At 50.8% G+C, this 22,528-nt stretch overlaps 6 protein-coding genes across 6 annotated transcripts; 3 read left to right on the top strand and 3 right to left on the bottom strand.

Moving 5' to 3' along the window:
* Positions 1–919: 919 nt before the first annotated feature.
* On the top strand, positions 920–2,044 carry J7T55_010939 (uncharacterized protein; the record flags this gene model as incomplete). Its single annotated transcript, XM_053135504.1, has 1 exon — positions 920–2,044. One exon carries the CDS (start codon positions 920–922, stop codon positions 2,042–2,044), a length of 1,125 nt encoding a protein of 374 aa, XP_052986897.1.
* A 305-nt stretch (positions 2,045–2,349) lies between these two features.
* Positions 2,350–3,513, bottom strand: J7T55_010938 (uncharacterized protein; the record flags this gene model as incomplete). The annotated part of the gene is made up of 4 exons (XM_053135503.1): positions 2,350–2,689; positions 2,746–2,806; positions 2,899–2,986; positions 3,058–3,513. The coding sequence occupies 4 exons, from the start codon at positions 3,511–3,513 to the stop codon at positions 2,350–2,352; spliced, it is 945 nt and encodes a 314-aa protein (XP_052986896.1).
* Positions 3,514–8,260: 4,747 nt separating this feature from the next.
* On the top strand, positions 8,261–9,157 carry J7T55_010937 (uncharacterized protein; the record flags this gene model as incomplete). The annotated part of the gene is made up of 1 exon (XM_053135502.1): positions 8,261–9,157. One exon carries the CDS (start codon positions 8,261–8,263, stop codon positions 9,155–9,157), a length of 897 nt encoding a protein of 298 aa, XP_052986895.1.
* A 3,261-nt stretch (positions 9,158–12,418) lies between these two features.
* On the bottom strand, positions 12,419–13,468 carry J7T55_010936 (uncharacterized protein; the record flags this gene model as incomplete). The annotated part of the gene is made up of 1 exon (XM_053135501.1): positions 12,419–13,468. The coding sequence occupies one exon, from the start codon at positions 13,466–13,468 to the stop codon at positions 12,419–12,421; it is 1,050 nt and encodes a 349-aa protein (XP_052986894.1).
* Positions 13,469–14,974: 1,506 nt separating this feature from the next.
* On the top strand, positions 14,975–19,923 carry J7T55_010935 (uncharacterized protein; the record flags this gene model as incomplete). Its single annotated transcript, XM_053135500.1, has 7 exons — positions 14,975–15,165; positions 15,352–15,463; positions 15,523–15,583; positions 16,057–16,423; positions 16,617–17,284; positions 17,426–18,061; positions 18,278–19,923. The coding sequence occupies 7 exons, from the start codon at positions 14,975–14,977 to the stop codon at positions 19,921–19,923; spliced, it is 3,681 nt and encodes a 1,226-aa protein (XP_052986893.1).
* A 1,888-nt stretch (positions 19,924–21,811) lies between these two features.
* Positions 21,812–22,504, bottom strand: J7T55_010934 (uncharacterized protein; the record flags this gene model as incomplete). Its single annotated transcript, XM_053135498.1, has 2 exons — positions 21,812–22,151; positions 22,212–22,504. The coding sequence occupies 2 exons, from the start codon at positions 22,502–22,504 to the stop codon at positions 21,812–21,814; spliced, it is 633 nt and encodes a 210-aa protein (XP_052986892.1).
* Between the last annotated feature and the right edge of the window lie 24 nt (positions 22,505–22,528).

Here is a 22,528-nt window from a genome sequence, read left to right as displayed (position 1 = left end):
TTCACTTGCAGAACTCAACATATCGATATGCTCATCGCTGCTTCAGCTACTACGGAATACCAGAAACTGGTTCCGAAAGAGCTGTGTTTAGGCGAAGCTAATGACAAAAGTCTCGCTGATCTCATTCTGCTTCATAAAAGAGCGTTCAAAAATACCAGAGCCAGAAGTAGTCCCTCCTGCCGAGCTGAATAGTGTTTTGGCTGAAGCCACTCGGAATGTGACCCCGAGGTCGGCAATACCTTTGAAAGTGATGCAGAGAAAAGGCTGGCAAGAGCCCGTAAGTGATATGGCGGAAGTACTGGCGAGAACCTGCAAGTGATGTTAAAAAAAGAGCTGATGAATGCTTGTAAGCGACGCAGAGGGAGGTCTGATGAGAGCATGTAAGTGATATCGAGGAAGATTTGCTTCGAACTAGTGAATGATCTAGAGAAACGCCTAATAAGAGACTCAAAGTGATGCAGAGTAAGGTCTGATAAGAGCTGGCAGGTGATGTGGATGAAGGGCTGATAGGAGGTTGGAAGTGGTATAGAGGGAAGGATGAAGGAAGCCTTAAGTGTGCTTTCAATACGTGGGAACAACGTTATTGCATGTCTCACGCTGGGAGATGAATATGATCGTAAGTGACACTTCTCTGTTATGTGACTGGCTTCGTGTGTGATCAAAATGAATCATGTAACATAGCCTTCTCTTAGCTGCAACCTTGAATAAACCGAACTTTGATGACCGCATTAGCTCTCATCCTACGGCTATATCATAATTGACTCAATGTTTAGCTAAATAATCTGACCACCTCGAAAGGATCCAGGCCTAGAACCCCGCAACTGGCCATCCTTTCTGAGATTGATTTGATCTTGTCTAAAGCATAACCCGGGACAGAACCGCTGCCACCCTACCTTCCCTGACCACGAACAAACCAAGAATGGAGACAAACACGACCATGCGCGCCATCCGGTCGGGGGCAGCCCCAGGCCACGCCAAGATCGTACCAGACGTACCCATCCCATCGCCCCTCATCGCCTTGGCCCAGCATCCAACATACGTCCTTGTCAAGCCATCCTATGTCGGCATCAACCCCTGCGACTACCTCTTCGCCGACTACGAGGGCATGTTCTCACCTGGCATCACGCTAGGCTGCGAGTACGCCGGCGAAGTGATTGAGGTCGGCTCCGCGGTGACCAATGGCCTCAAGAAGGGGGATAAAATCGCCGGCCTGGCCATAGCCAGTGCCATGCCGATGCCGAATGCCGGGACGTTCGCCGAGTACATCCTTGTGAAAGGAGACGCGGCACTGCGACTTGGGGAAATGGGCACGGGAATCAGTGAGGCTGAGGCTGCGAGTGTGAACGTTGCACTTAGTACCGTCTTCTATGCACTCTACCATTTGATGGGATTGCCATCTCCAGATATCGGTGCAAGTTTCCATGAAAGTCTGCTTGGCAAAGGAGTCGTGAAAACTACCGAGAGGAGCATTCTTATTTATGGTGGTAGCACGACGACCGGGCTCATGGCGATCCAGTGGGCCAAGTTGAGTGGTATGAAAGTCATCGCAACCTGCTCCGTGAAGAATTTCGACTTGGTGAAGGACAGAGGAGCTGACTACGTTGTTGACTACCATGACGCGAAGAATTGTGTCGATAAAATCAGGAACATCACGGATGGTCAGCTGCGACTGGTGTTTGACTGTGTGGGTGCCTTTGAGTCGCCTAGAATTTGCGCAGATGCAATGTCTTCTATTGGCGAGGGCTGTTTATACAATTCCCTGTCTCTCACACCGTTCCCAAGGGAGGACGTGAAGTCAATATTCACTCCAGGCGAGGCCGTGCTAGGAGAGGCTCGACAGGTGCGAGGCCAAGTTCTCCCCGGGGATGAGGAATTATTCAAAGAGACCAAAAACTTCTTGCGGTTGACGGAACGATTCTTCAGAGAAGGAAAGATACGACCGCCGCCAGTAGAGATCGTTCATGGAATGGAGGAGATTCTGGATGTGATGGACGATCTGAGGAAGTGGAAAGTCAGTGGAAAAAAGATGGTCGCTCGCATATGACAGCTGGCCGGAAGAAGTCACAGTCCATTCATAATACCACATCTATTCAAATTCAACCAAATGTGTCATTGAAAACTCGAATCTGCGACCCGGTGATCATGTAGACTACTGGTTATGTAGACTTCATGCGCAACAAGGAGCGTTTCATCGAGCTGTATCTTATAAGCCACGTGGGTGGCATTTCAAAAGAAAAAGGATTAGATGACCGCTTCCGGTTATGGTCTTGGGAGATAGAGAAAGGATTGGACCATTTTCCCAAATGCTCCATCATACCTCGACACCATGTAGAGGAGCTTTGCCACTCACTAGTAAGGATAGAACTCGAGCGTGCTGCTATCCATTTGCACCGGCCTGCAAAAAGTCAACGACTCATGTGCATCTGGGTCGGATTGCTTTGTATCGAAGAGTGTCGCCTCGCTGAGACCGATTTGGTCGCCGGTGCTTGTGATGGCATGTACATTCGTGAAGTTGAAGAGGATCCAACTAGCAAAAGGAGGAAAAGGCCCGGGAGCCGGTACATTGACTGGTGCCCACGTGCCTTCTACTACCCAGGCCGCGTTTCGTCCGCACCACTTCTGCTTTTCATCCGGACCGATTGTGAGCTTTCCCTCAATGAGGTATCGCGTTGACAGGTTTTCAATGGAGCTATCCGGGAAATTAGCGGAATGTAGCTGAATTGCTTTTACACGGGTATTACCTACATTGTTGCTGTCTTTTCTGACATCACGGTGGCGTTCACACTCACAGAGTCGCCATTACGAACTTGACAAATTGATTAGTTCCAGATTTCAAGGGTGAGAAGTGTTCAGATGGATCTTGAGTGTCTGCGACATTAGTCCTGTCCAATGACTTACTCTCCATGTTGAGGGGAACTTGCTGCTGCGGAAACATTGCCCAAAACGGGGTGTTCTTTTGCTGGCTGTTTTCATGATTGCCATATATCTGCGTGAGTGTGGCGTTAGTCACTTATTATCATCAGTTCAGGTGCGAACTACGGTTCAGTCTCGACTTACCAATGATAAGACGCCGACCTCAAGGAGGCTGCAATCGTGGTCAGACTGGCCATCGGTCCCAACATTGTCCATTCCAACCCATTCGACGATCCACTGCCAGTTTAAAGGCGGGTTGTCGGAAACACCCTCGCTGCGTTGTATCAGCTCAGGCACGATCCAGGATCCGTAGACGCTGGATATCGTAGACTTGTCCTGGTTGGGCAAGTCATACTCTGCTCCGCACCGACTCGCGCTATCTATACGTGTTTGTTTGTTGGCGGAGTTTCCCAGAAGGCTCGGGTAAAGACGGAAAGAGACGACCCGCTCTGCCAAGTCGTCCGCTGAGAGATTGTACGTCGTGAGGACTCGGCCTTCGTGGAATTCCGTGATCTCTGCTGAAGCATTCACTGCGAGGGCAGGGAGTACAAACAGAAGAATGCAGAGCGTTGCGAGCAGTCGATGAAGGAAGGGAGCCATGGTGAGGGATCCTCAGTGCCGATTATGGCAGATGTATGAGATGTTCGGTCGTTGCACCAGAAATGTTAAGAGAGAGAGCGAGCCTCTCAAATACGTGATGAAGGAGATGGAGACTTCCCTCTGTAAGATAAGAAGCGCCAAAATCTAGCCCAAGTAGAAATCCTTGTCACGGAAGTGGGCAAAAATTTCAGCCAAGGTTATTATCGGTCATTTTGATAAAGTAGTGAATGAGAACGGAGTTGTGAGTGGTGTTGTGTGAAGAAGCGGCATCTGAGTAGTCATTTTCTGTGACAAGTTGGACAATGGCAGTTGGGTATTCACTGTGTGTTCGATTGGTGATTTCGTCATGAAGAGCCTCCAAACACATGGTCAGCGAGATCAGACGAGAGGTACAAACAAATTCACACCTGTGTGATGTCTTTGTGCCCCCATCAGAGTCGAGTACTATCTTGACCATCTCATATCAAGATCACTCGTTCATACATCGATCCATCCGTACATTGTGCATGCATAGACTTCCGCAGAGGAGTCGTCCGGAAGGTGAATCGTACATCACAGCCATAACTTCAATGATATGTACGTGCTCTTGTCTCATTTCTTTAAAAGTTCACGATATCCGACCAGTCGGTCTTCATATCACTAAAGGGACATTTTCTTGTCGTCAAGTAAGGACTCATCGAGATCAAAGGATATCCTAGTCGACCCAAGTGCAGTGGACATTATACCAATGCTGCATATCACTTGAGTGAGCATTTGAAGCATCACCGTCTGTGAAATAGTGTTTGGTTCTATTTACCCGGATATTGAATAATCTGGTAAGGAAGGTAGGACATTATCATTCAAAACACCTCCAACCTTGGAGTTGAGTACAAATCACACCATCAGACAAGTCAATCATCTCAAGGCTAAGCAACAAGATGAAAGATGATTATCACTCCGCTACATCACTGTCATATATTCTTCTAACGTGTTTCTCTTAACTGTCCCTGTGTCAGTAATATCATTTTCAAGAACCACTAAAGGATGTACCAGTTTATACCAATGGCATTGTTTTTGTCCCTGGACTGACCGCACGCGACTTGATTAGGTAGCGATAAACCAAAAGATGGGAGTGGAGATTTTGGAAACCTTCTGCAGAGAACCGGGTTGAAAGTGGGAGATTGCTCGGCTCTATGAGCGATGGCCCATCAGGATTTGATCACGACGCGTGACAGCTACCGGCATATGGCTGAAGGGAAGTTGCTGTGTTGCGGCGGTTTTGAGATTGATGGATGCTCTTTTCGGGAGTTTTTTGAAAGCGCCAAGGGCAGAGAAGTTCAGAGAACATCGATCACATATCATATAGCTTGAGGGATGAGGTAGATGATTGGTCTTGGGATGTCAGCTCCAGGGTTTAATCAAAGATCATATTATGATAAATTGAAGAAGATAGTACATGTTTGCGCATATCTTACAGAGGTATGACTGCTAACTTAACCGAGGATCAATATCCACAAACTATCCTCGAGGACCTTCGTATCTCTAATCACGTATAATTGTCTGCTACATGTGCGTCTCTACACTGATACATCAGTGTCATGAGTGCGTCTCTGCTATTCCGGCAAGCAAGTAGATACCGTTGAATCGGTGATCGGATAATCCACCAACTTAGCTCTCATCCCCTCGGTTTGGGACGGAGGTTCGGCATCAAGGGTCATTGGCGGCCGAGGTACAACTATTGGACGGATATGGCGGCGGGTGGCGTTAAATCCGGTCAATGAGAGGGCATCCCCACAAATCGAACGCCCCATTCAGCCCTCGATCGACAACGTGGCCGAGCCTGATGCGACGTCCGGTCAATATCGATCCCTCGCGCTTGCGAATGAAGAGAAGGATTGGGAGGCGTTGATAGACGCGTCGCTTTGGGGCGCCTGTTGCTCGATGTGGCATAGTAGGGCGGCAGGGGCGTCAAACACCATTGGCGTGGCTGTTAGCTGGTCTTTTTGACTCGAGCCAACGTGTTTGAGGCGCTCTTACTGCATTAGCATGAAGGTTGAAGTTTGCTGGTTGCTGATTGCCGGAATCACAACCCACTCCACGCGATCTGAAGGATCAGCCACTTGGTCGGTTGGATGGGTTTGGTGTTCGGCACTTTGGTAGGATGCGGCATACCCCCCTCTCTTTCGTGCGGCAGTACTGTCGGCGTTACTCGTGATATCGCCACAAAAGAAGTCGTCAGGTTGCACAGCACTTGTCAAAGTTTTCCACAAATTTCCCTGATTTTCCTGAGGCAACGTTCTTGCCCTCCCAGCGCGAAGTTGAAGTTCTTGATCGCAGCTGCCATCTGAAGAAGGTTGCGACGGGACGTGGTTGGACGAACCCCGGGTTGATGAGTAAGCAGCCCCCAGCCAATGAGCAGGGCGAGATGGGAGTGATGCTAAAAAAAGGCAAGCGCGCTGCGTGCAGGGTCATTAGAGCGTGCAGCCCCACCTGCCCAATCAGACCGGCCAGCAGCCCGCCCAGGTTCGACCCAGGTGCCCATCACAGCGGCTACAGGAAGGCTCGACAGGGGGGTTCCCAGCCGTTAGAGTCCTGAAGTGCCGTCGCCCGTCGCCTGTCGTCTGTCCGAAGCAAATCACAATCACATCACGGCCACGGCACCACAAGACCTCGTCTTCCTTCTCTGCCTTCTCTTGTCCTTCTCTTGCCCTTCTCCCGCTTCATCCGTTCCGCTCGCCTGTTCTCTCCACTCTTTGCACGAGAGGCAGCTCCATCAGCTGGACAGGGTTTGTCTGTCTGACGATCTGACGACAGAGGCAGACACAGACACAGACGCACAAACATATTCATATTCGGATTTACATTGCGCACAGACAGTCCAAAGACACACATTCATTCACACACCTTTAGCAGGGAAGCCAGCCGGCAGTCAACAGCCGTCGCTATCCAGTAATAAGGCTGCCCCAGGTCGCCAAGGACATCCGCCTGTCACCTCACACTCATTCGCCTATCAAGTCACGCGCTGACGGTCGGGCTTGCGACGAGAAGAAGAGGGGCCATTTTCCCTTCAGAGTCCGTCCCGGCACGACGGCTACGGCTACGGGAAGGCAGGCCAAGTCAAGGCAGGCCTGAGGCAAAGCAATCCTTCGAATATCTCTCGCTTGGTCTTGGGCGAAGGAAGAGAAGACTCGGAGATTTTCGACAGATCTCCATCTCGCTCTGCCACTCCTTGCTGGCCCCTGGCGCTTACTCAAACACACACACGCTCTCTCTCAGCTGGCTCTATCGACTCTATTCTGCTGTAACAGTAAGTCCCATGTGTCCTGCCCCATGTGTCAGTCGTACTGCATCGGCAGCCAGACGCTTTCCCTCTTCCTGTGTTACAATACATATATACATATACATACATACACACATGCATACTCAGTACACACATACATGTACCTTTCTCTCTCTCTATCCTCCCCCCCATGCCCACATCCACATCCACATCCACATCCACATCCTTGCCCATGTCCATGACCCATATCCTCCACCCATGGCACATGCATCTGAACTACCCCATCTCACCTGCTCGCTCACCACCCATCCTCCAGTCGTGTCACTCGCTCCCGGGCGCCTTTATCCACTTGCGTTGCGCCTTTCTCGTCTGCTCAGTCCTGGGCTGCACTTCGAGCTTACACTAAGGCATCTTCTAGCACACGCATAGTCGCCCCGGCCAATCGCACATCTTCCACCTCTCAAGACCCATCCGCGCGAGGGGTCTTATTCCCTGCCCCGGCCTTAGCCCCTCCAGATCGTGGGCCTTGTCTTCGATCTGCAGACGCTTGCCCTCTGCCGGCCCACCTTGCTCTACCGCTTCTTGCTCTGCTGCTCTGTGCTTCTCTGGAGCCACGCTGGTCCAGCCGGCGTCTATTCCAGCAAGTGAGCCCCCCTGGATCCCGTGTCCACCACTGCTCGACTCGACCGAAGCGCCCGACTCCTGCCTGTCAGGCCTGTGTCTCTCGCGCTGTTGTTTGCTTGTCTCGCCCTCCCCGACAGGACATTGGAAGACGTGAGCACCCCGGCCTGGCCTCCAAAGCCGCGACCACCCTTGGAGCACATCACTCTCTTCCGCGCCCACGCTCACGCCCACACAGGCGCCAGCTCGTCCACAACAATAACACTGGCTGTTATTAGTCGACAAGCAAGCCACGAGGTCCAAGCAATTCCTGGCCCACCCAAAGTGTCTTTTTTCGGGTGGCATTCATACCCATCCAACCATCCTACACGCCGTCCGTCGACGTCGAGACGCGGGGACCTAGTCTGCCAGCGGCTTAGCTTTCTTCTTCCTTTCGCTGCGCTCACACCCTAGCCGCCCTTTACGTCCTGCCGCAGCCTGTAGTATCCCATCCCACATCATCCTTCTCCTTCACCCTGCAACCCTTTGCCGCCGCCGCCTCTGACCCAGCTGCCCACTCGCTCGAAATCATATAACCATCCAGGTCCTACTATCACCCACTCTTTCTCTCTCCCCCCCCCTTCCCAACTGCCGGACTCGACTCTTCCTGCCTGCCATAGGCAAGTTGATCTCCTGTCAGTGCAGCTCAACGGGTGAACCTCCCGAGTCATTCGCTTGACTTGACAGCATCTTCGGACCCGACTGGCGCACGTCACACACACCGCTGTCGGTCCAGCCCGTCTATCACACGCACATATACACGTCTACAGTCTTTGGGTAGTCGCGTCACATCTTACATATCTTTTCTACACTGCTCATTCTGTCAAGATGCCTCCCGCAAAACGACCCAAGCTGGCCGCCCTGGCCACGCCGACCTCTGGCAACTTCCCATCGGATGCTCTCTTGTCTGCCTCTTCAGTACGGACTCCGCACTCAGCATCTATCAAGGGCTCGCTGCAGTCGGCAGGCCTTTACTCAGCGGGTCTCCCCTCGGCAGGTCTGCCCTCAGCACCTTTCGAGTATCCGCCAACTCCGAGCATGTTGTCAGGAAAGCAGGAGGAGAAGCCAGAGCCAACTCCAATCACCCCACCATTGGCCTATATGGATTTCCTCAAGACGATCAGCGTCGCGTCTCCATCGGTATCAAGCCCGCCGCTTACGGCACCCCTGATGGGCAAGACGCCGCTCAACCGGACCTCTACGGCCGGTAGTACAGCCAGCACCGTGACATGCAAATCGGAAGACTCAGCAGCGGAGAGCGCTGGAGAGGTCGACCTGGACAGTGCGCCTACAACAGCAAGCAGCGAGGCCACAGACTGCAGCTGCTCATGCGAGCTTGTGCATAAATCTTCAAAACCAGCGCAAATTTCGGTTGCTCAGCCCGCCTCGCCGTTGGTCACATTACCCCTTTCGGCGCCTGCAAGTGGGCCGACCACCTTTCCAAGCCTCCGCATACCGCCAAGCCCGGCCGTCGAGAGCCCTGTGCGATCACCTTTCAGTGCACGGAGCATCAAGAGCCCGTTTGACTGGGACGCGGCCCTGAAGGCGAAGAGGTATGCGGATGTGAAGCCCCCGACCTCGGCAGTGGGAACTGGAGGAACACACTCGAGCCGGTGTGAGAAGGGCAAGAGTGTCAGGCACATCAGGGAGGTGGTCACAAGGACGGTGACATACACGCCGAGGATGGATCCGGCACCCAAAGGAAAGAGGCGGAAAGTCGAATGAGGGGTCACGACGCAGTATGGAGTATTTCACGAGCGAGGAGTTCAAGGAGCATCAATAGCGCACTGTGCGACTACTTCAGTCGACATGCACCACCACACTATCATTGCTCGACATTTTCTTTTGTTGGCTCACAACGGCCTGGGTATCAATGCCATCGTCTCACGCCATGGTGGGTCATTGGCTGTCTTCGAGTGACCGCATCCACATTTGCGAACACTTGAAGTCGCCAACATCATCTTGCGCACCCCGCATTCACCACAACCTACCTCACCCACTTCACCAACCTGCCACACTTAATTATGATGAATATGAACTGCATCGCCGTTTACGACCAAGAAAAGCCAGCAATCGGAGTTTTTGTGGAGACATCATCATGGAAGAAAGAAACGGACGGGAGGAATCGACTCATTTTTGGAATGAACCACACGCACAAACACACACACACACACTCAAACGCAAACACACGGCAATTGGCGTTGCTGGCGGCGTCCTGACAGTATTGTATCAAAGCTTGGATATACCACTGAAAGGGAGAAAGGGGCATCTTGGTGGACCAGCGATCGAATCTTTTATTGTTTTGGAGGAGCCTCTAGGGACGGATGTCTTTGGGAGGGTAGGCCCGGATGGGAACCGGAGCTGGCTTGTAGCTATCAGGCGAATTCGATCTTGTGTATCAACTCCAAACCTTTTGTGCAAAATAGTGAACGTGACCCGTCTTCAGTGCTCGATCTCACCTTGTGGCGCCCCACCAACTCTGTTAAAACCCTTGTTATTTGTTATTCCATGTTCCCCAGCCACGCGAATAAATCGCGACCCGTTCTGGCGGCCCATGTTTTCCTGCAGGCAGGAGGGCCGCGGCCATCTTCGACGGCCTCTCCGTGAAGCTTGCTCCCGTTATGGCCGCCGCGGACGGTCTCCCGGCCGGCGGCGCGATACATGCGAGTACATACGAGAGATCTGTTGGTCATGTGCGTTGCGCAGGTGAGGCACCCCACTAACATGCCTAAACAACCATATTTCACAATTGATGGAAGACCTTTGTTGCCCTTTTTTTGCCCTGCCAGCAGTAATTGTGAGACACTTCTATTTGGTAGCCGCAATGAAACACGGTTATTTATATACGTCCCGTTCACCAACTGCGGCACAAAAGCAATCTCGTACAGAGGTGTCAACGGCAAATCTAAAACAAAATTCTCCGACAAGGGCAATGATCGGCCTTGCTTGCGAGGCCAAACTTCTGGATCGAAGGGGGAAAAGCATGGGAGTGAGTAAGAACAATCCCAAAAACACGACAAACTGAGACAGAGCGCAGCCAGACCGGAAATAATTCATGTAAGGCTCTGCATCAGTTTTGGGCCCAGAGCCAGTCGACGGCGCCCGAGCTGAATTCTTTGACGTGAGGAAATATTCGGGGGGGGGGGGGAGAGAATGGTCTGGTCGCTCAGCCTGCATATTTGCACACCGCCGACATATGGGCCGGGATGTTGGGGATATCATGGGCATGGGAAATTCTTCGATGTGGGCGGCGCTGGGGAAAGTGACATTGTGACATTGTGATAAGGAGGGTGCAGCGGGAGGATGACTAGGGGCAGAGACTAGGTACTGTTGGTAGATTATGTATCTACATGGATGGATGGGCAAGTTTGCTGGGTGCACTGGAGAAAGGTAGCTTCAGCGTGGGGATAATTGATGCGTGCTTGTGGAGGAAAAGGGGAGGGGGCCAGATACTTGTGTATCCATGTACTTTTTATGGCTCATCCGGCCAGGTGTAGGACGAGCGCATGACTTTTGTGGTTGATTCTCTCTGTATACAATCGCGGTCGGTTGTCTTTGCCCGGTCGCTTAGCTCGTGTAGTGTTTCGTCGGCAGGGCACGCAGAGCCTGCATGATCTGAGACATAAAAGAGATAATAATAAACAAAAAACCGCCAAAGTAGAAAAACTACCCTCCCGGTCGTGAAACATTCTCATCGTAGCTGCGTGGCCCCCCTGCACGTTATTGTCTCTCAAAAGTGTACTTAGTCTACTATAATACTAATGTACTATCCACGTACCGCCCACTCGCCCCTCAATTTTTATTCCCACCCCGAACCGAAAAACCTCGTGCCAACAGGACCAAAGGGAGACCCGACATGGATCAGGGATCATGGGTCTCGCCCACCGCAGGCACGTTCAACCCCTCCATCCAGCCGTTTCCCCTTAAGCGCCCGGCTTCCCCATGTCGTGCAGTAGTCGGTGCCTTGCGATTGGTCGCGCCTCTAAGCGCCGGACCACCACGCACGCATGCACACACACACACACACACAACTGGGCGGATTCTGTGTGTGTGTGTGTGTGCTTTGGCCTGGTGGTGGTGGGTTTCTGCTGTCTTTTCTGCGTGGGAATGGAGCCTTGCGGCCGTGCTGTGGGGCTTTGGAAAATGTTTATTGCTTGCCGTGCGTGCGAGCGAGTGGGCATGTTTATTGCCGTTGAGATAGGGTTTTTAGTGTTGGCTTGGGCTGAGATCGTAGGGTGGGACGGCGACGCTTGCCATGTGGCGGTGGGAATGTCTAGTCTTGGTGCTTTGTGTGGTGTGTATGTGTACCGGGACTTCCGACCACTAGTCGGGTAGACGGGGATGTTGCAGCTTCCGTCGTAAGAGAGGATATTGTGTGCGTCTCTTTGTCACCGACTCATGTGAGTATTGATGTGAGGGAGCCATGATGTGGCCGAAAGCTGTATGTGAATTTGATATGAGACTCCATAAGACAGTCGTGAAGGCTGTGAATAGTATTCATTCCTATTTCGTAACGGCGGAATGCTCCGGACCCAGCTTCATGGGCCATCTTTCTGCCTCCGGTTTCTCGGTCCGGACGGCGGCCGAAGGTGTCGGGAGTGATCTCTACTCCCTGCCCTTGGGCAACCGAACATTCGACAGTCTCCACCCCTTTGCTTCGCACACCACCCTTTCGAAGACAAGGTATGGTACCTCCGCTCACACCCACGTCTCTGGACACTAACTTCTTCGCTGTAAAGCAGTGCCGCGCGGCTGGGTGGTGCATCTTATCTTAAGTATTCGTGGGCAGCGTGGTGTTGATGTGACGCGCGCCGGTGCATACATATGTGCAGTTTGATGATATAGAACAACAGTAGAGACTCAATATAGATCGTCTGATGGCCCAATATATCTAGAACTCCGGCTGTAGTTGATACCACCCCTCCGTCCCATGTTGAAAACGCCACCCATGCCTCACTCTCTACTTATTGGATGTAAACAGCAATTCTACGGAAGGGGGAACTCCTTAATCTTCCGGCAGAGTTCCCTTTTCCTCTCCTCTTCCAGGAAACTTGACAAGATAGAATTCCTTGCCAATCGTCTCATCTTCTCTAGATCCAATCCAAGCCGCTCGTGAACCAGCACGTACTCATCGAGACACCATGAACCAAACATGGCAGGATCATCTGAGTTCAGCATACACATGATCCCCTTATCCAGATACTTCGGCAGCGGATGCTCTTCCACCGAGCCAATCCCGCCAGTCAGAATGTTTGAGGTGATGTTGATCTCGATGGGTGTCTGACTATCCGCCAACTCGTCCACAAGACCCTCGTCATGCTGCGCATCAAGCCCATGCCCGATCCTCTCTGCGCCAATTTCCAGCGCGGCCCGGATCTCCAGCGGTCCCTTCACAGGTCCACTGGCCTCCCCAGCATGAGCCGTGAGCCTCAATCCCGCCCGCTTAGCCTCAGCATACACCTCACGGAACTGCCCTGACGGCCCAGCGACCTCATCGCCCCCGATGCCCACGCCCACAATACTAGGGAACCGCTGTCTCAGTCGCGCCGCGAGCCGGAACACCTTGCCGACATGCTCTGCACCCCACTGCCGCACCGCGTCGGCGATCCACAGCAGCGAGAACTCGCCGCCGGACTCGGCCTCGGCCTTGAGCCGCGCGCCCTCGACCGCCGCCATGACATCCTCGACGCGCAGCGCCGGCTTCCAGTGCAGGATGTTGCCCCACGATATGAAGACCTCGGCATGTGCGACGCCCTGCGCGCGCAGGTCGCGCATCATCTCCGCCGCCACGAGGGCGTAGTCGTCGGGCGTCTGCAGCCGGTCGCACACCAGCCTGAAGGTGCGCAGGAAGTGCCGGAAGTCCTTGTACGTGTAGAGTGCGCGGGCCTGGGCGAGTGTCAGGGGCGTGGCGTCGTGGCGCTGGGAGAGCACCACGAGCGTCTCGGGCGTCACTGTGCCTTCGAGGTGGAGGTGGAGCTCGGCCTTGGGGAGGTGCCGGAGCCAGGCTCTTGCCGGGGAGGTTGTGGTGTTTGTCATTGTTGGCAGGAGTGCCCGTGCTTGGTGAATGATTGTTTGCTTCATCCGGATGTTGATGTTGAGTTATCGCGGCGGTATTTTCGCTATGGAGGTCGTAGTTCGATCCGCTTGCTGACTCACTCACGCACTTGCGTGATATGCCGGCACCAATGTTGCCTAAAATCTTGTCTTCGGGGCTATTTAGCGTCAACGCCATGCGGGTGTGGTGGGCCTGAAAAGCACCGAAAGATTTGAAGTATCAATCCAGTCTCAAATGCTCCAACATTAAGAACTTTATGAAGCATGATGTGGCGACTTTGTGGCATGCCAAATGGTACTCCCGACTATTTTGGGTTGGACTAAAAGGCTCTTCCGCCATCCTAGATAAAAGTTGTGCTATGTCATAACCCTTTCAGCAGATATAACACATGACTATCTTGAAATCGGTAGCCTATATTTCAGTAAATTCCTTTGCCCCTTCCTGTAGGTTTTATTGTGGTCAGAACTGTAAGCAGACCACTGGTCATTTCATTAGTCTTCTTCGTTATATTTGCGTCCTTATAAAACTGAGTAGTGAAGGTATGACTAGCCATTGTGTAGATACGCCTTACTCATTTGGATCACAATTTGCGTGCAGCACTTTATTTCAAGCAGAGAACTGTCAAACGAGTCAGCCAATGCAGTAAAGCAGACGTTCAACTTTCAATTCAACTACTTATACTTTCTATGGTTGAACCCCTTACATGTGTGCAGAAGCATGCTAGTCTCACCGGAGACGATGAATACGGCAAGAGGCTAGTAGTGGATACAAACATACTTCGCATGGAACACATGTTTGACTCTTTTCCCCCTTCCCAGCACAATCCACATATTGCCCCTGTAATATTGAAAAGACATTTTCTTATGGAACAATATACGCTTAAGTTCCGTACTCATATCTTGAGACCAGTCGGTACTGTACATTGCTGACTCACTTGCAGTTAACGCCTATTTGGTAATGAACTTTGTATTAAGGGCTCATGGGAGTGTACTACATTCCAAAGCAAGACTCGATGCGGTATGACTACTCTATCAAGACTATAGTAAGAAGAGATATGTTGTGACATCAAATTGGTATACTGTTTGTCACTTCGCTTCTTGCATGACATTGTACTGATAGACCATCGTCGTATGAATGTGGTTGTCTATGCAGCCTCGCGTTCGAGCATGGCCCCCAAGTTCTGCACGACAGGTCACCAAAGAATTGTTGAAGTTAGCAGTCCTGTTGTGTACCCACACCTGCAGAATACAAGGAAAATTTCATGCCCGATTCAAGGAATATAGTGCGTCAAAACAAATGATTTATTTTTGGGACTAGAGAGGTAACCATATTCTGATCGCGAGCCTGCTGAAAGGCTCATGCAAATGCCGGGTTTCTCGTATTAGCCACGTATTGTCAGTCTCAGGTGTATGCATTCCGCTAGATGATTAGCTGAGTGCGACCACCCAAGTTGAGGCAGCCCAGCAATCAGCCTCCAGAAACATACCATGGCCCCCAAGTGTCTAGAGAACACGAGTCTCGTAACTACTTTCCCGGCCGACCTGCTCCCGCCACTTCATTTCTGGCGCATTCAACTCAACCAAAACACGCTCGCGTTAACGAACTGCGAAGTCCCTGACTCACGAATCTCCAAAGCTGCGAGGCCGTACTATACGTCATGGCCGAGTCCTGACCCCTCGTATGCTCTAAACCTAACTCAGCTCATACCGAGATGTCTTGTGGCGCTGTAGATGAGAGCTCCGACTTGTTCAACAGGCGGGAAAGCTTTTTTATACCGGGCGATGGAATTGAGCCAGAGGTTATTACCGCAGACATACGTTCTTACCTTGGTCATCGTGCAGCTGTGCGGCCACATGTCTCTCAGGTATGGGAGATTGTCGGCTGGCGTTACATACTCATCTGACACCTGGCAGGAAGCACCGGGCGGAAAGGCCATCAAGGGCTACTTTGTCACGGCTCACAGAAGCCTGACGGCGGTATGATGCAACTTTATGTCGAAGTTACAATTTGAAACGGCCGTCACTGATTCCTGAAGGAAATGATTCTCAATTTGAAGATTGACTCTGCGCGATGGAGGGAAAGCAAAAGGTTCCCAGGTGAGAACAAGCTCTCTTTGATACATCAACTCTCGATTTTGCCTGATAGAGAGGTTTGCATGTGGACAAGCCTCTCTTCTCGGTGTGGACGATCAATTGGAGTCTACCTCGAAATCGTTACTTGAGCAAAAGTTTTTTTCAGTGAAAGTTTCGCCCCTCGAAAATCTCTCTTTTTCTGATAAGAAGACTAGGTGCGCGATACAGGCACACTGGAAAGTTGAAAAGCCTACTTCCACGTTCATACTACCTCAGCCGCAATGATGCTGGCCATCCGTACGATACCAAGAAATTCCCTGAGGATTCGACGACGCAGAGGGGACAAACATCGCCCACGACAACAAGCTTTGAACAAGAAACAGCTTGGCGACGATGCAGTCATCCGACGGATCAGGAATCAAGCTCACATGCTCCACAGGATAATGAGACTTTTCCCACCGCCAATGCAGACATATCGCCTGATTGCTCAACGTTAGACAATATTCTACCGACAGACTTCGATATTGCGCTTAGATCTTACCGCGACGGTGTTTTGACCCAGGATGCACCTCAGTATTCAGGGCTCTCTACGACGCCATATCCGTTCCATGATGACAAAAGTCTTCAAGACACCTATAACGACCTTTCCAAAGACAAGAGGGAGGCCTTGGATGTTTACGCGTTCGATTTGGCAGAAGACATCTGGAACAATGTCCAGCTTCTCGGACTTCGACGCGAAGATGCTGAAGACTTGGCCATTGTTCTCCCAGAGTTTCTACGTCAGATGGCTGTAAGGCTCGCAAACGGATCCACAGGTCATAGTACTGAAAAAGAGGCTCAAGCCTTTGTTTACCGAAATAGACAGTAAGCACAACGGCGCTTGTTTTTCTAGTGCCATATTTGCACTGAAAGAATCCCCTTTCGATCTTCAAAGGCTATTTGTAGGCCTTTCAATGTTTATTTCTTAGCATCCAAGTTATCTTTTCACGTCGAGATTTGACTGTATACTTTGGTTTTGGCATGGAACCCATGTCATTCCGATACTTACGGGGAGCAGTAAAATATCAGACCAGTTTCGCAGTCTCGTCAAGAGAACAGCCAATCTCGACAACAGGGAACGCGCCTCGAAGTCCTTTTTCATGGATGAACATCTCTACTCTAGAGTCGCAGAATGGACAAAAGTTGTGGCAGAGTGCTCTCCAAGACGGTTATACACCCAGGAAGGAGCCGAAAATGTTGACATTCCAGACTACGGCGCTTCAAAATCCGTGAAGTCTCATGGCTATCGGCATAGAGAATTTATCTGCAGCTCCGTGGCGTATCGATGGCTACTATCGACCATTGGGCGGCACATCGTACTGAATACGGATACTGCTGAATCAATGAATAAGTTGAGAGGTCATATACTTCAGTTTTTGAATCAACGAGTACCCCTACTGAGTACAACACCGTTTGCCCAGATATTTCACGTCGAATTAGTGTTCCACTGGGCACTTGACGCGTTCCTGCGTCAACAGTACGGCGAAAAGGACGTACGCCTCGGAGACGTCATCACACTTACTGGACGCGGCGTGGACGCCCAGGCGTTGACATGCTCATCTTATTTACGACAGACCTGGCCGTGCACGGGTTTAAACATACTTGGATTTGTTCAAGCTGCATTCGACGGGAGAATTATGAAGAAGTCCGCAGAAGGCAAGTTGCAACTAGTGCGTCTCCTGAGCTGTCAAATTTGCACATGGATGCTTATCTGCATCTGCATCTCTTTCCTTGACATCTAGACCCTCCTCAAATATTGTGACCACTCAGGTGGTCTCTTGTGTATTTATTGGGTGGCATGATTGATTCGCTGATATATTTGAGCAGGGGAAATTGTCGGTAATGCCAAGGTCTCGGCTCAATTCGTTGAAAATGATCGATTCGTTCTTAATGTCAATGGAGTAGCGGATGTAATAGCAGAAATAGCCGAACAGATCGCGTGGCTCGCCGGATCGCTTCAACAATCCAGTCTTGCCTTTGGCCCCGTTTCCTGCCGCCCAAGAGTCCAAAACATAACCACACTTGTCAAGCACTTCAGAGTCGATTTCCACTACGTCTTCGACAAGAATGACTTCAATGGTGCAAAACCTAATGACAATGGACACTGCTGGTATGGGATGTTCAGAAACCCAGTGGTCGTTACTGGGTATCCAATATTACGCAGACCGACAGGGAATCCGGGGCTTGAGGTACCTTTAAATGTGATGGCTGGATTGATCGGGGGCCAGCGAATTAATGAGTTGATGGGTAACCGTTACATCAAAGGTTTGCGGTCCATGCTCGTCACGTCGGGTAACACCACCGGGATTTTCAACTGGCATCACCTTGTGAACTCGAACGAGCGCCGGATATCATATTTATACGGACGCCGTCATCAAGCGAAATCAGTATTGGCATCGTCCAGCAGTCTGGCAGCAGCCAGACACATTGTCGGTTGGTGCCCCAATGTTTCGCACCAAGTAGGTGAGTCAATTATCTCAGATTTACATACCAACGAGGGCAATCTTAGCACTACAAACCCGCTATCCCCAGTTTCGTGGGTCCTTGTGGCAATGCATGTGGTTTTTGTGCGGTATTATAGGACTCATAAATTTTGGTAGCCCCGGATGGATTCCGGTCTAGCCAAATTGTACCGCCCAGTTCAGTGGTGTGCGCATGCGTGGCTGATACTGCTTGCAGGGGGCCCAGACATGAACTATGCAGTCAAACGCTCGGGACTTCCACAGCCTGGCCGTGAAATCGCTCTCGAGAAATTCACACTAGGCTTGTCCCATATCGTGACGGGTGGTGCTACGTTTGGGATCGGCTCAAAAGACACCCCGATCCATGTCACAAAGGGCGATTACATAGGGAAACTGAGGTGGATCTCACGAAAATATGTCGTCTTTTGGGATCAAGGGGACAAGCGAGGTTGGCTCGTGAACGGGGTCAGCGCACTGCTCCATGCGCTACTTGGATCCCTGGAATTCTCTCGGACGGACCACTTCAAGACGGCATTTGAATTCGATATTTCCAAATTCAAGTACAGCAAAACGCCGACAACGTATAATTCGGCTATTGAAGTACTTCTGAATGACGAAAATAGAAAAATGATTCTTTATCCGTCATCGTCGGCTACGACTACCGAAACAGTCATCGACATAAATGGAGTCGCTACAACATCTACAAAGACAAGCACGACAAATTACACCGTGGAAGACAAGGTGGTGGAGTTGTATGAATATCTCGAGAGAATGATCGAGTACAAAACCACCATAGAGACTTCCCCGGGAATCAAAACCAAGCTTCAGCGGCCACTCCAACATCTCGAGGGGTGGGATTTCAATGAGCTGGTTTCGATGCGAGATCCTTTGTACCTCCGTGTCGCAACGCTCGGGCCGAACAGTTTTAGTTGGGTTAAGCTCACGAGGTCGATTCACGCCATCACGCTCTTCGGAAAGGGATTCGGCAACATTCTGAAGAATGCTGGCATAGGAGACCGAGCTCCCTGTCAGCACCTGTCTGAAGTGCCCACCCAGCAGTGCTATCTGAGTGTGGGCATCTCAGATATTATGAGCATTGCCGACAACTTTGATGGCGATTTATCGGCTCGCCCGATGAAGCTGACCGCGAACCTAGTTTGGCACAATGCGTCATATCCCCGTGACGCATTCGGTGCTTGTCCCTGTGAAGAAGAAGGAAATGACCAACCTGTCTTTCCTGTACAGCAAATTCTCCCATCGAAACTTCCAAGCCGCCTCATCGGACCAACGAACAGCCTCGATGACTTCAAACACGGCGCCGTTGTTTTCGGACAAAGTAATCCCTTAGGTTTCTTCCGATGGATACTTTCCAACAACGGTAAATGCGAGGAGTTCACTCGTCAGAAGCTGGAGCTGCCCCATTCAAATGGACAGGGAGTCAGTACAGAGAATAGCAGCAGCATGGCTTCATCTCAGGAGCTCTCGCCTAGTGCCACACCTCAATCACCCAGGACATCTCAGTCCTCTGCCCCGGTAGAATCCATCAAAAAACCTTATTTGATTCCTTCAGATTCAGACAGATTTAACGTCTCGGGGGACTCATCTAGGGACATTGATGGCCTGGTGATTGAAACCGCCAAGGCCCTTCCGGAACTTATCGATTCACAATCAAAGGTTGACGAGAGTCAAGTCGAAGACAATAAAAGCGCGAACGCATCATCTGCAAAAGCACCCGTCCACCCGACGAGCCTCGGCCCTGACAACACGACCCCAAGGACCGCTGTAGTAAAGGCCAGTCACAGAAAAAGTTTAAGATTTCTCGATAGACTGCGACGGAAATCTAAGCCGGGTCAGGTGATGTAGTCACCAGTTTCCAGTTTCGGGGCAGTCGATAAACACTAGTCAGGGTCTCTTTCAGCATCGATGAGATGAATAATTCGGGCAACTACAGGACGACAAAATCAACGGAAGATCAATTTACTACCGTGATAAAATATGCCATTCAAGCGTGAAACATGTCTTAATAGTCCTTAAGAGATCCTTTCTTCACGATGTCAGCCCACCAATCTCGCAGACTCCTCCTTGCCATCTCAGTCCCAAATTTTGCCAGACCATCGACATAAACATAACGCTCCCCCGATGGTCTCGTTGCTCGATCTTCTTGAATAGGCGCCTTCATTGCCGGCACAATTGTGGCAAATATCTGCCTGCGGTTTGTCAAGCCTCGCAAGTCCTGCTCGAAGCGCTGCACCGCTTTCTGCTCCCCTGATTCGGCGTAGGTAAGGCCGCATCTGCCAGAGCCAGTTTTGAAGACTAGAGAGGGAATCTTGTGTCGATTCGCGAGCTTTTTAATTTCTCTGAGAGTTTTTGTCTTGACTCCCAGCGGTGGTGTTTTGATGAGTGCGTGGTAGATGGCGCTGACTTCCTTCCTCATCACAACAGTCTCCAGCCTGGGTTGGAAGATGCCTCGCTGGAAAGGGTATTAAGACTGATCGATTTAGAAATTTCTGCAGGATCGAATGGCTCATGCCACTCTTGACTTTGGGTGTCGCCAAGTTTGAGTCCAATGGCCTCAAGCAATAATTGCTCAGATAAGGTCGTAGTTTTCCTTCCTTTTTCGATTTCCAAGATCCGATGCGGCATCGATTACTTATGACGATTCCGTGAAAATGCTTAAGTCGCTGTTCCCAGGCCTGATATGGGATACAGAGCTTTTCAACAATTGGGCGAGGCGGCCAACATTAGACCGCCCGACCAGTGTAGGCTGCAGCAACCCCTCCCCCTTCTTAACCCATGGGCGTGCGTTGACAAGCGCCCACGGCACGGCCAAGTACATATGCTGCACCTTGCATGTCTGTTCTTTCCCGTATGAAGAAACCAAAAGCTACCGAAAGAGTAAATAGCGGGTCTCGAGGCTTCATCCCTTACAATCGGCCAGGGCTGCCTGAAAAGTGGCGCAAATGTCTTGGACGTGTCTGGAGTACACAATGCACTGTCTTTTACCACGATGCAATGCAGCCTCTACATGAGTGGCTGAGTTACTATGTATTTGAATGGTGACACGACGAATTTTTCATGTAAATTAGAGACACGGTCTTGCTCCCAGAATGAGACGGGCCGAAATTGAAACTGCAGTCAACCTCGAAGGAAGCCAGCAGCGAATTCGATAACGATTAAGTCGCAAAGAATTCGGAGGCTTTGGAAGGCATTTCAGAACCTCCTAACTTCCCATTGGAATTTATCGTGTGGGTTTGTCTTTTCTTAAAATCGATACCGAATACTGTGCACGATGCAAGCCCGGAAATTCGTTTCAAACGGGAGCTGTACGGTCCTCAGAGGAACCAATAGAATCAACTCAATGCGACATGAACGTATTAGGAGAGGCGAGCTTGAGGCATAATTAGTACTTTCTCATTATTGCCGCCTGCACAAAGTATCGATAGATTTACGATCTTTGTCAAAACGTACAAGATGTCGACCTCTAAATAATTGAGCAAATTTAATTGGAGATTCTTTAACGAGTCGGAAGGTGTCGCTCGTATATTACTTTCTAGTTGACCACATACCTACAATGTAGGGTAGGTATATCCCCTTTTGAGTCTTACTTCGCCTGATCGCAGAAAGCATCATTCAAATCTGATCGTTTAACGAGTTTCCGTCAATTAAAAACAATTCCTTTTATCGGAATCAAACGCACTGTGCTGAGTCAACCAGTGAACAGACAGTGTTTCTATTATCTGAACGCGCATCTTTACCACGTTGCTTCTTCCTCATCAAGGCCAACTGAAGGCCTCTTGCTATGTGAACTGTTGTTGTTACCATAGACTGAGTCCTGGGTGAGTGCGGTTCGCGAGCCTGCGTTCCGGACCGGCCCCATCGCATAGCTGTTCCCACTCGATCTGCTCCCGTACTCCTTACGGTGAAATATAGGTCGCAGCATCGGGAGGCAAGCACCAAGAATTCCGAACGTAATCTCGATAGGGTATAGAAGTTCAAATGCGTCTCTTCGGATATATGTGTCTTCGGGGGCTTCATTGATATAACCCGGTAGCTTCCAAGCGAGGATTCGTAGAAGAGACAGGACGCAGGCACTGCACACGTTTGTCAGCCATTCAGGAAGCTTTTTTAATGATGATTGGGATGAAACCAACATAAAGCCCACTGTGAAAGTGAAGATCAATCGGATCTTTCGTTTTCGATTTCGCATCTGCAGCCCCCATAGTGACTTTAATGGGAGGGCGAAAACAACAAAATCGCAGACACAGCTCAGTACGTCCGGCAGTACACCGTACACTACCCATTTTGGTCCTTCTTGTTTAGCATTCGGGCCTAGGTCGCTGATAACGAATAGCACGTCTTGAATACCGACGCCGAGTTGAACCCCCATGGAGACGACGCCGCATACGATGACCCAGACACCTACAGCCATGATGATGCTGCTCATCCTGGGAAGTTGCCTGAGGAGTTC

Source organism: Diaporthe amygdali (genome assembly GCF_026229845.1).
Source record: "Diaporthe amygdali strain CAA958 chromosome Unknown NODE_55_length_279518_cov_64_759621, whole genome shotgun sequence".
Classification (NCBI taxonomy): Eukaryota; Fungi; Ascomycota; class Sordariomycetes; order Diaporthales; family Diaporthaceae; genus Diaporthe; species Diaporthe amygdali.
This window is presented reverse-complemented; position numbering and strand designations above follow the sequence as displayed.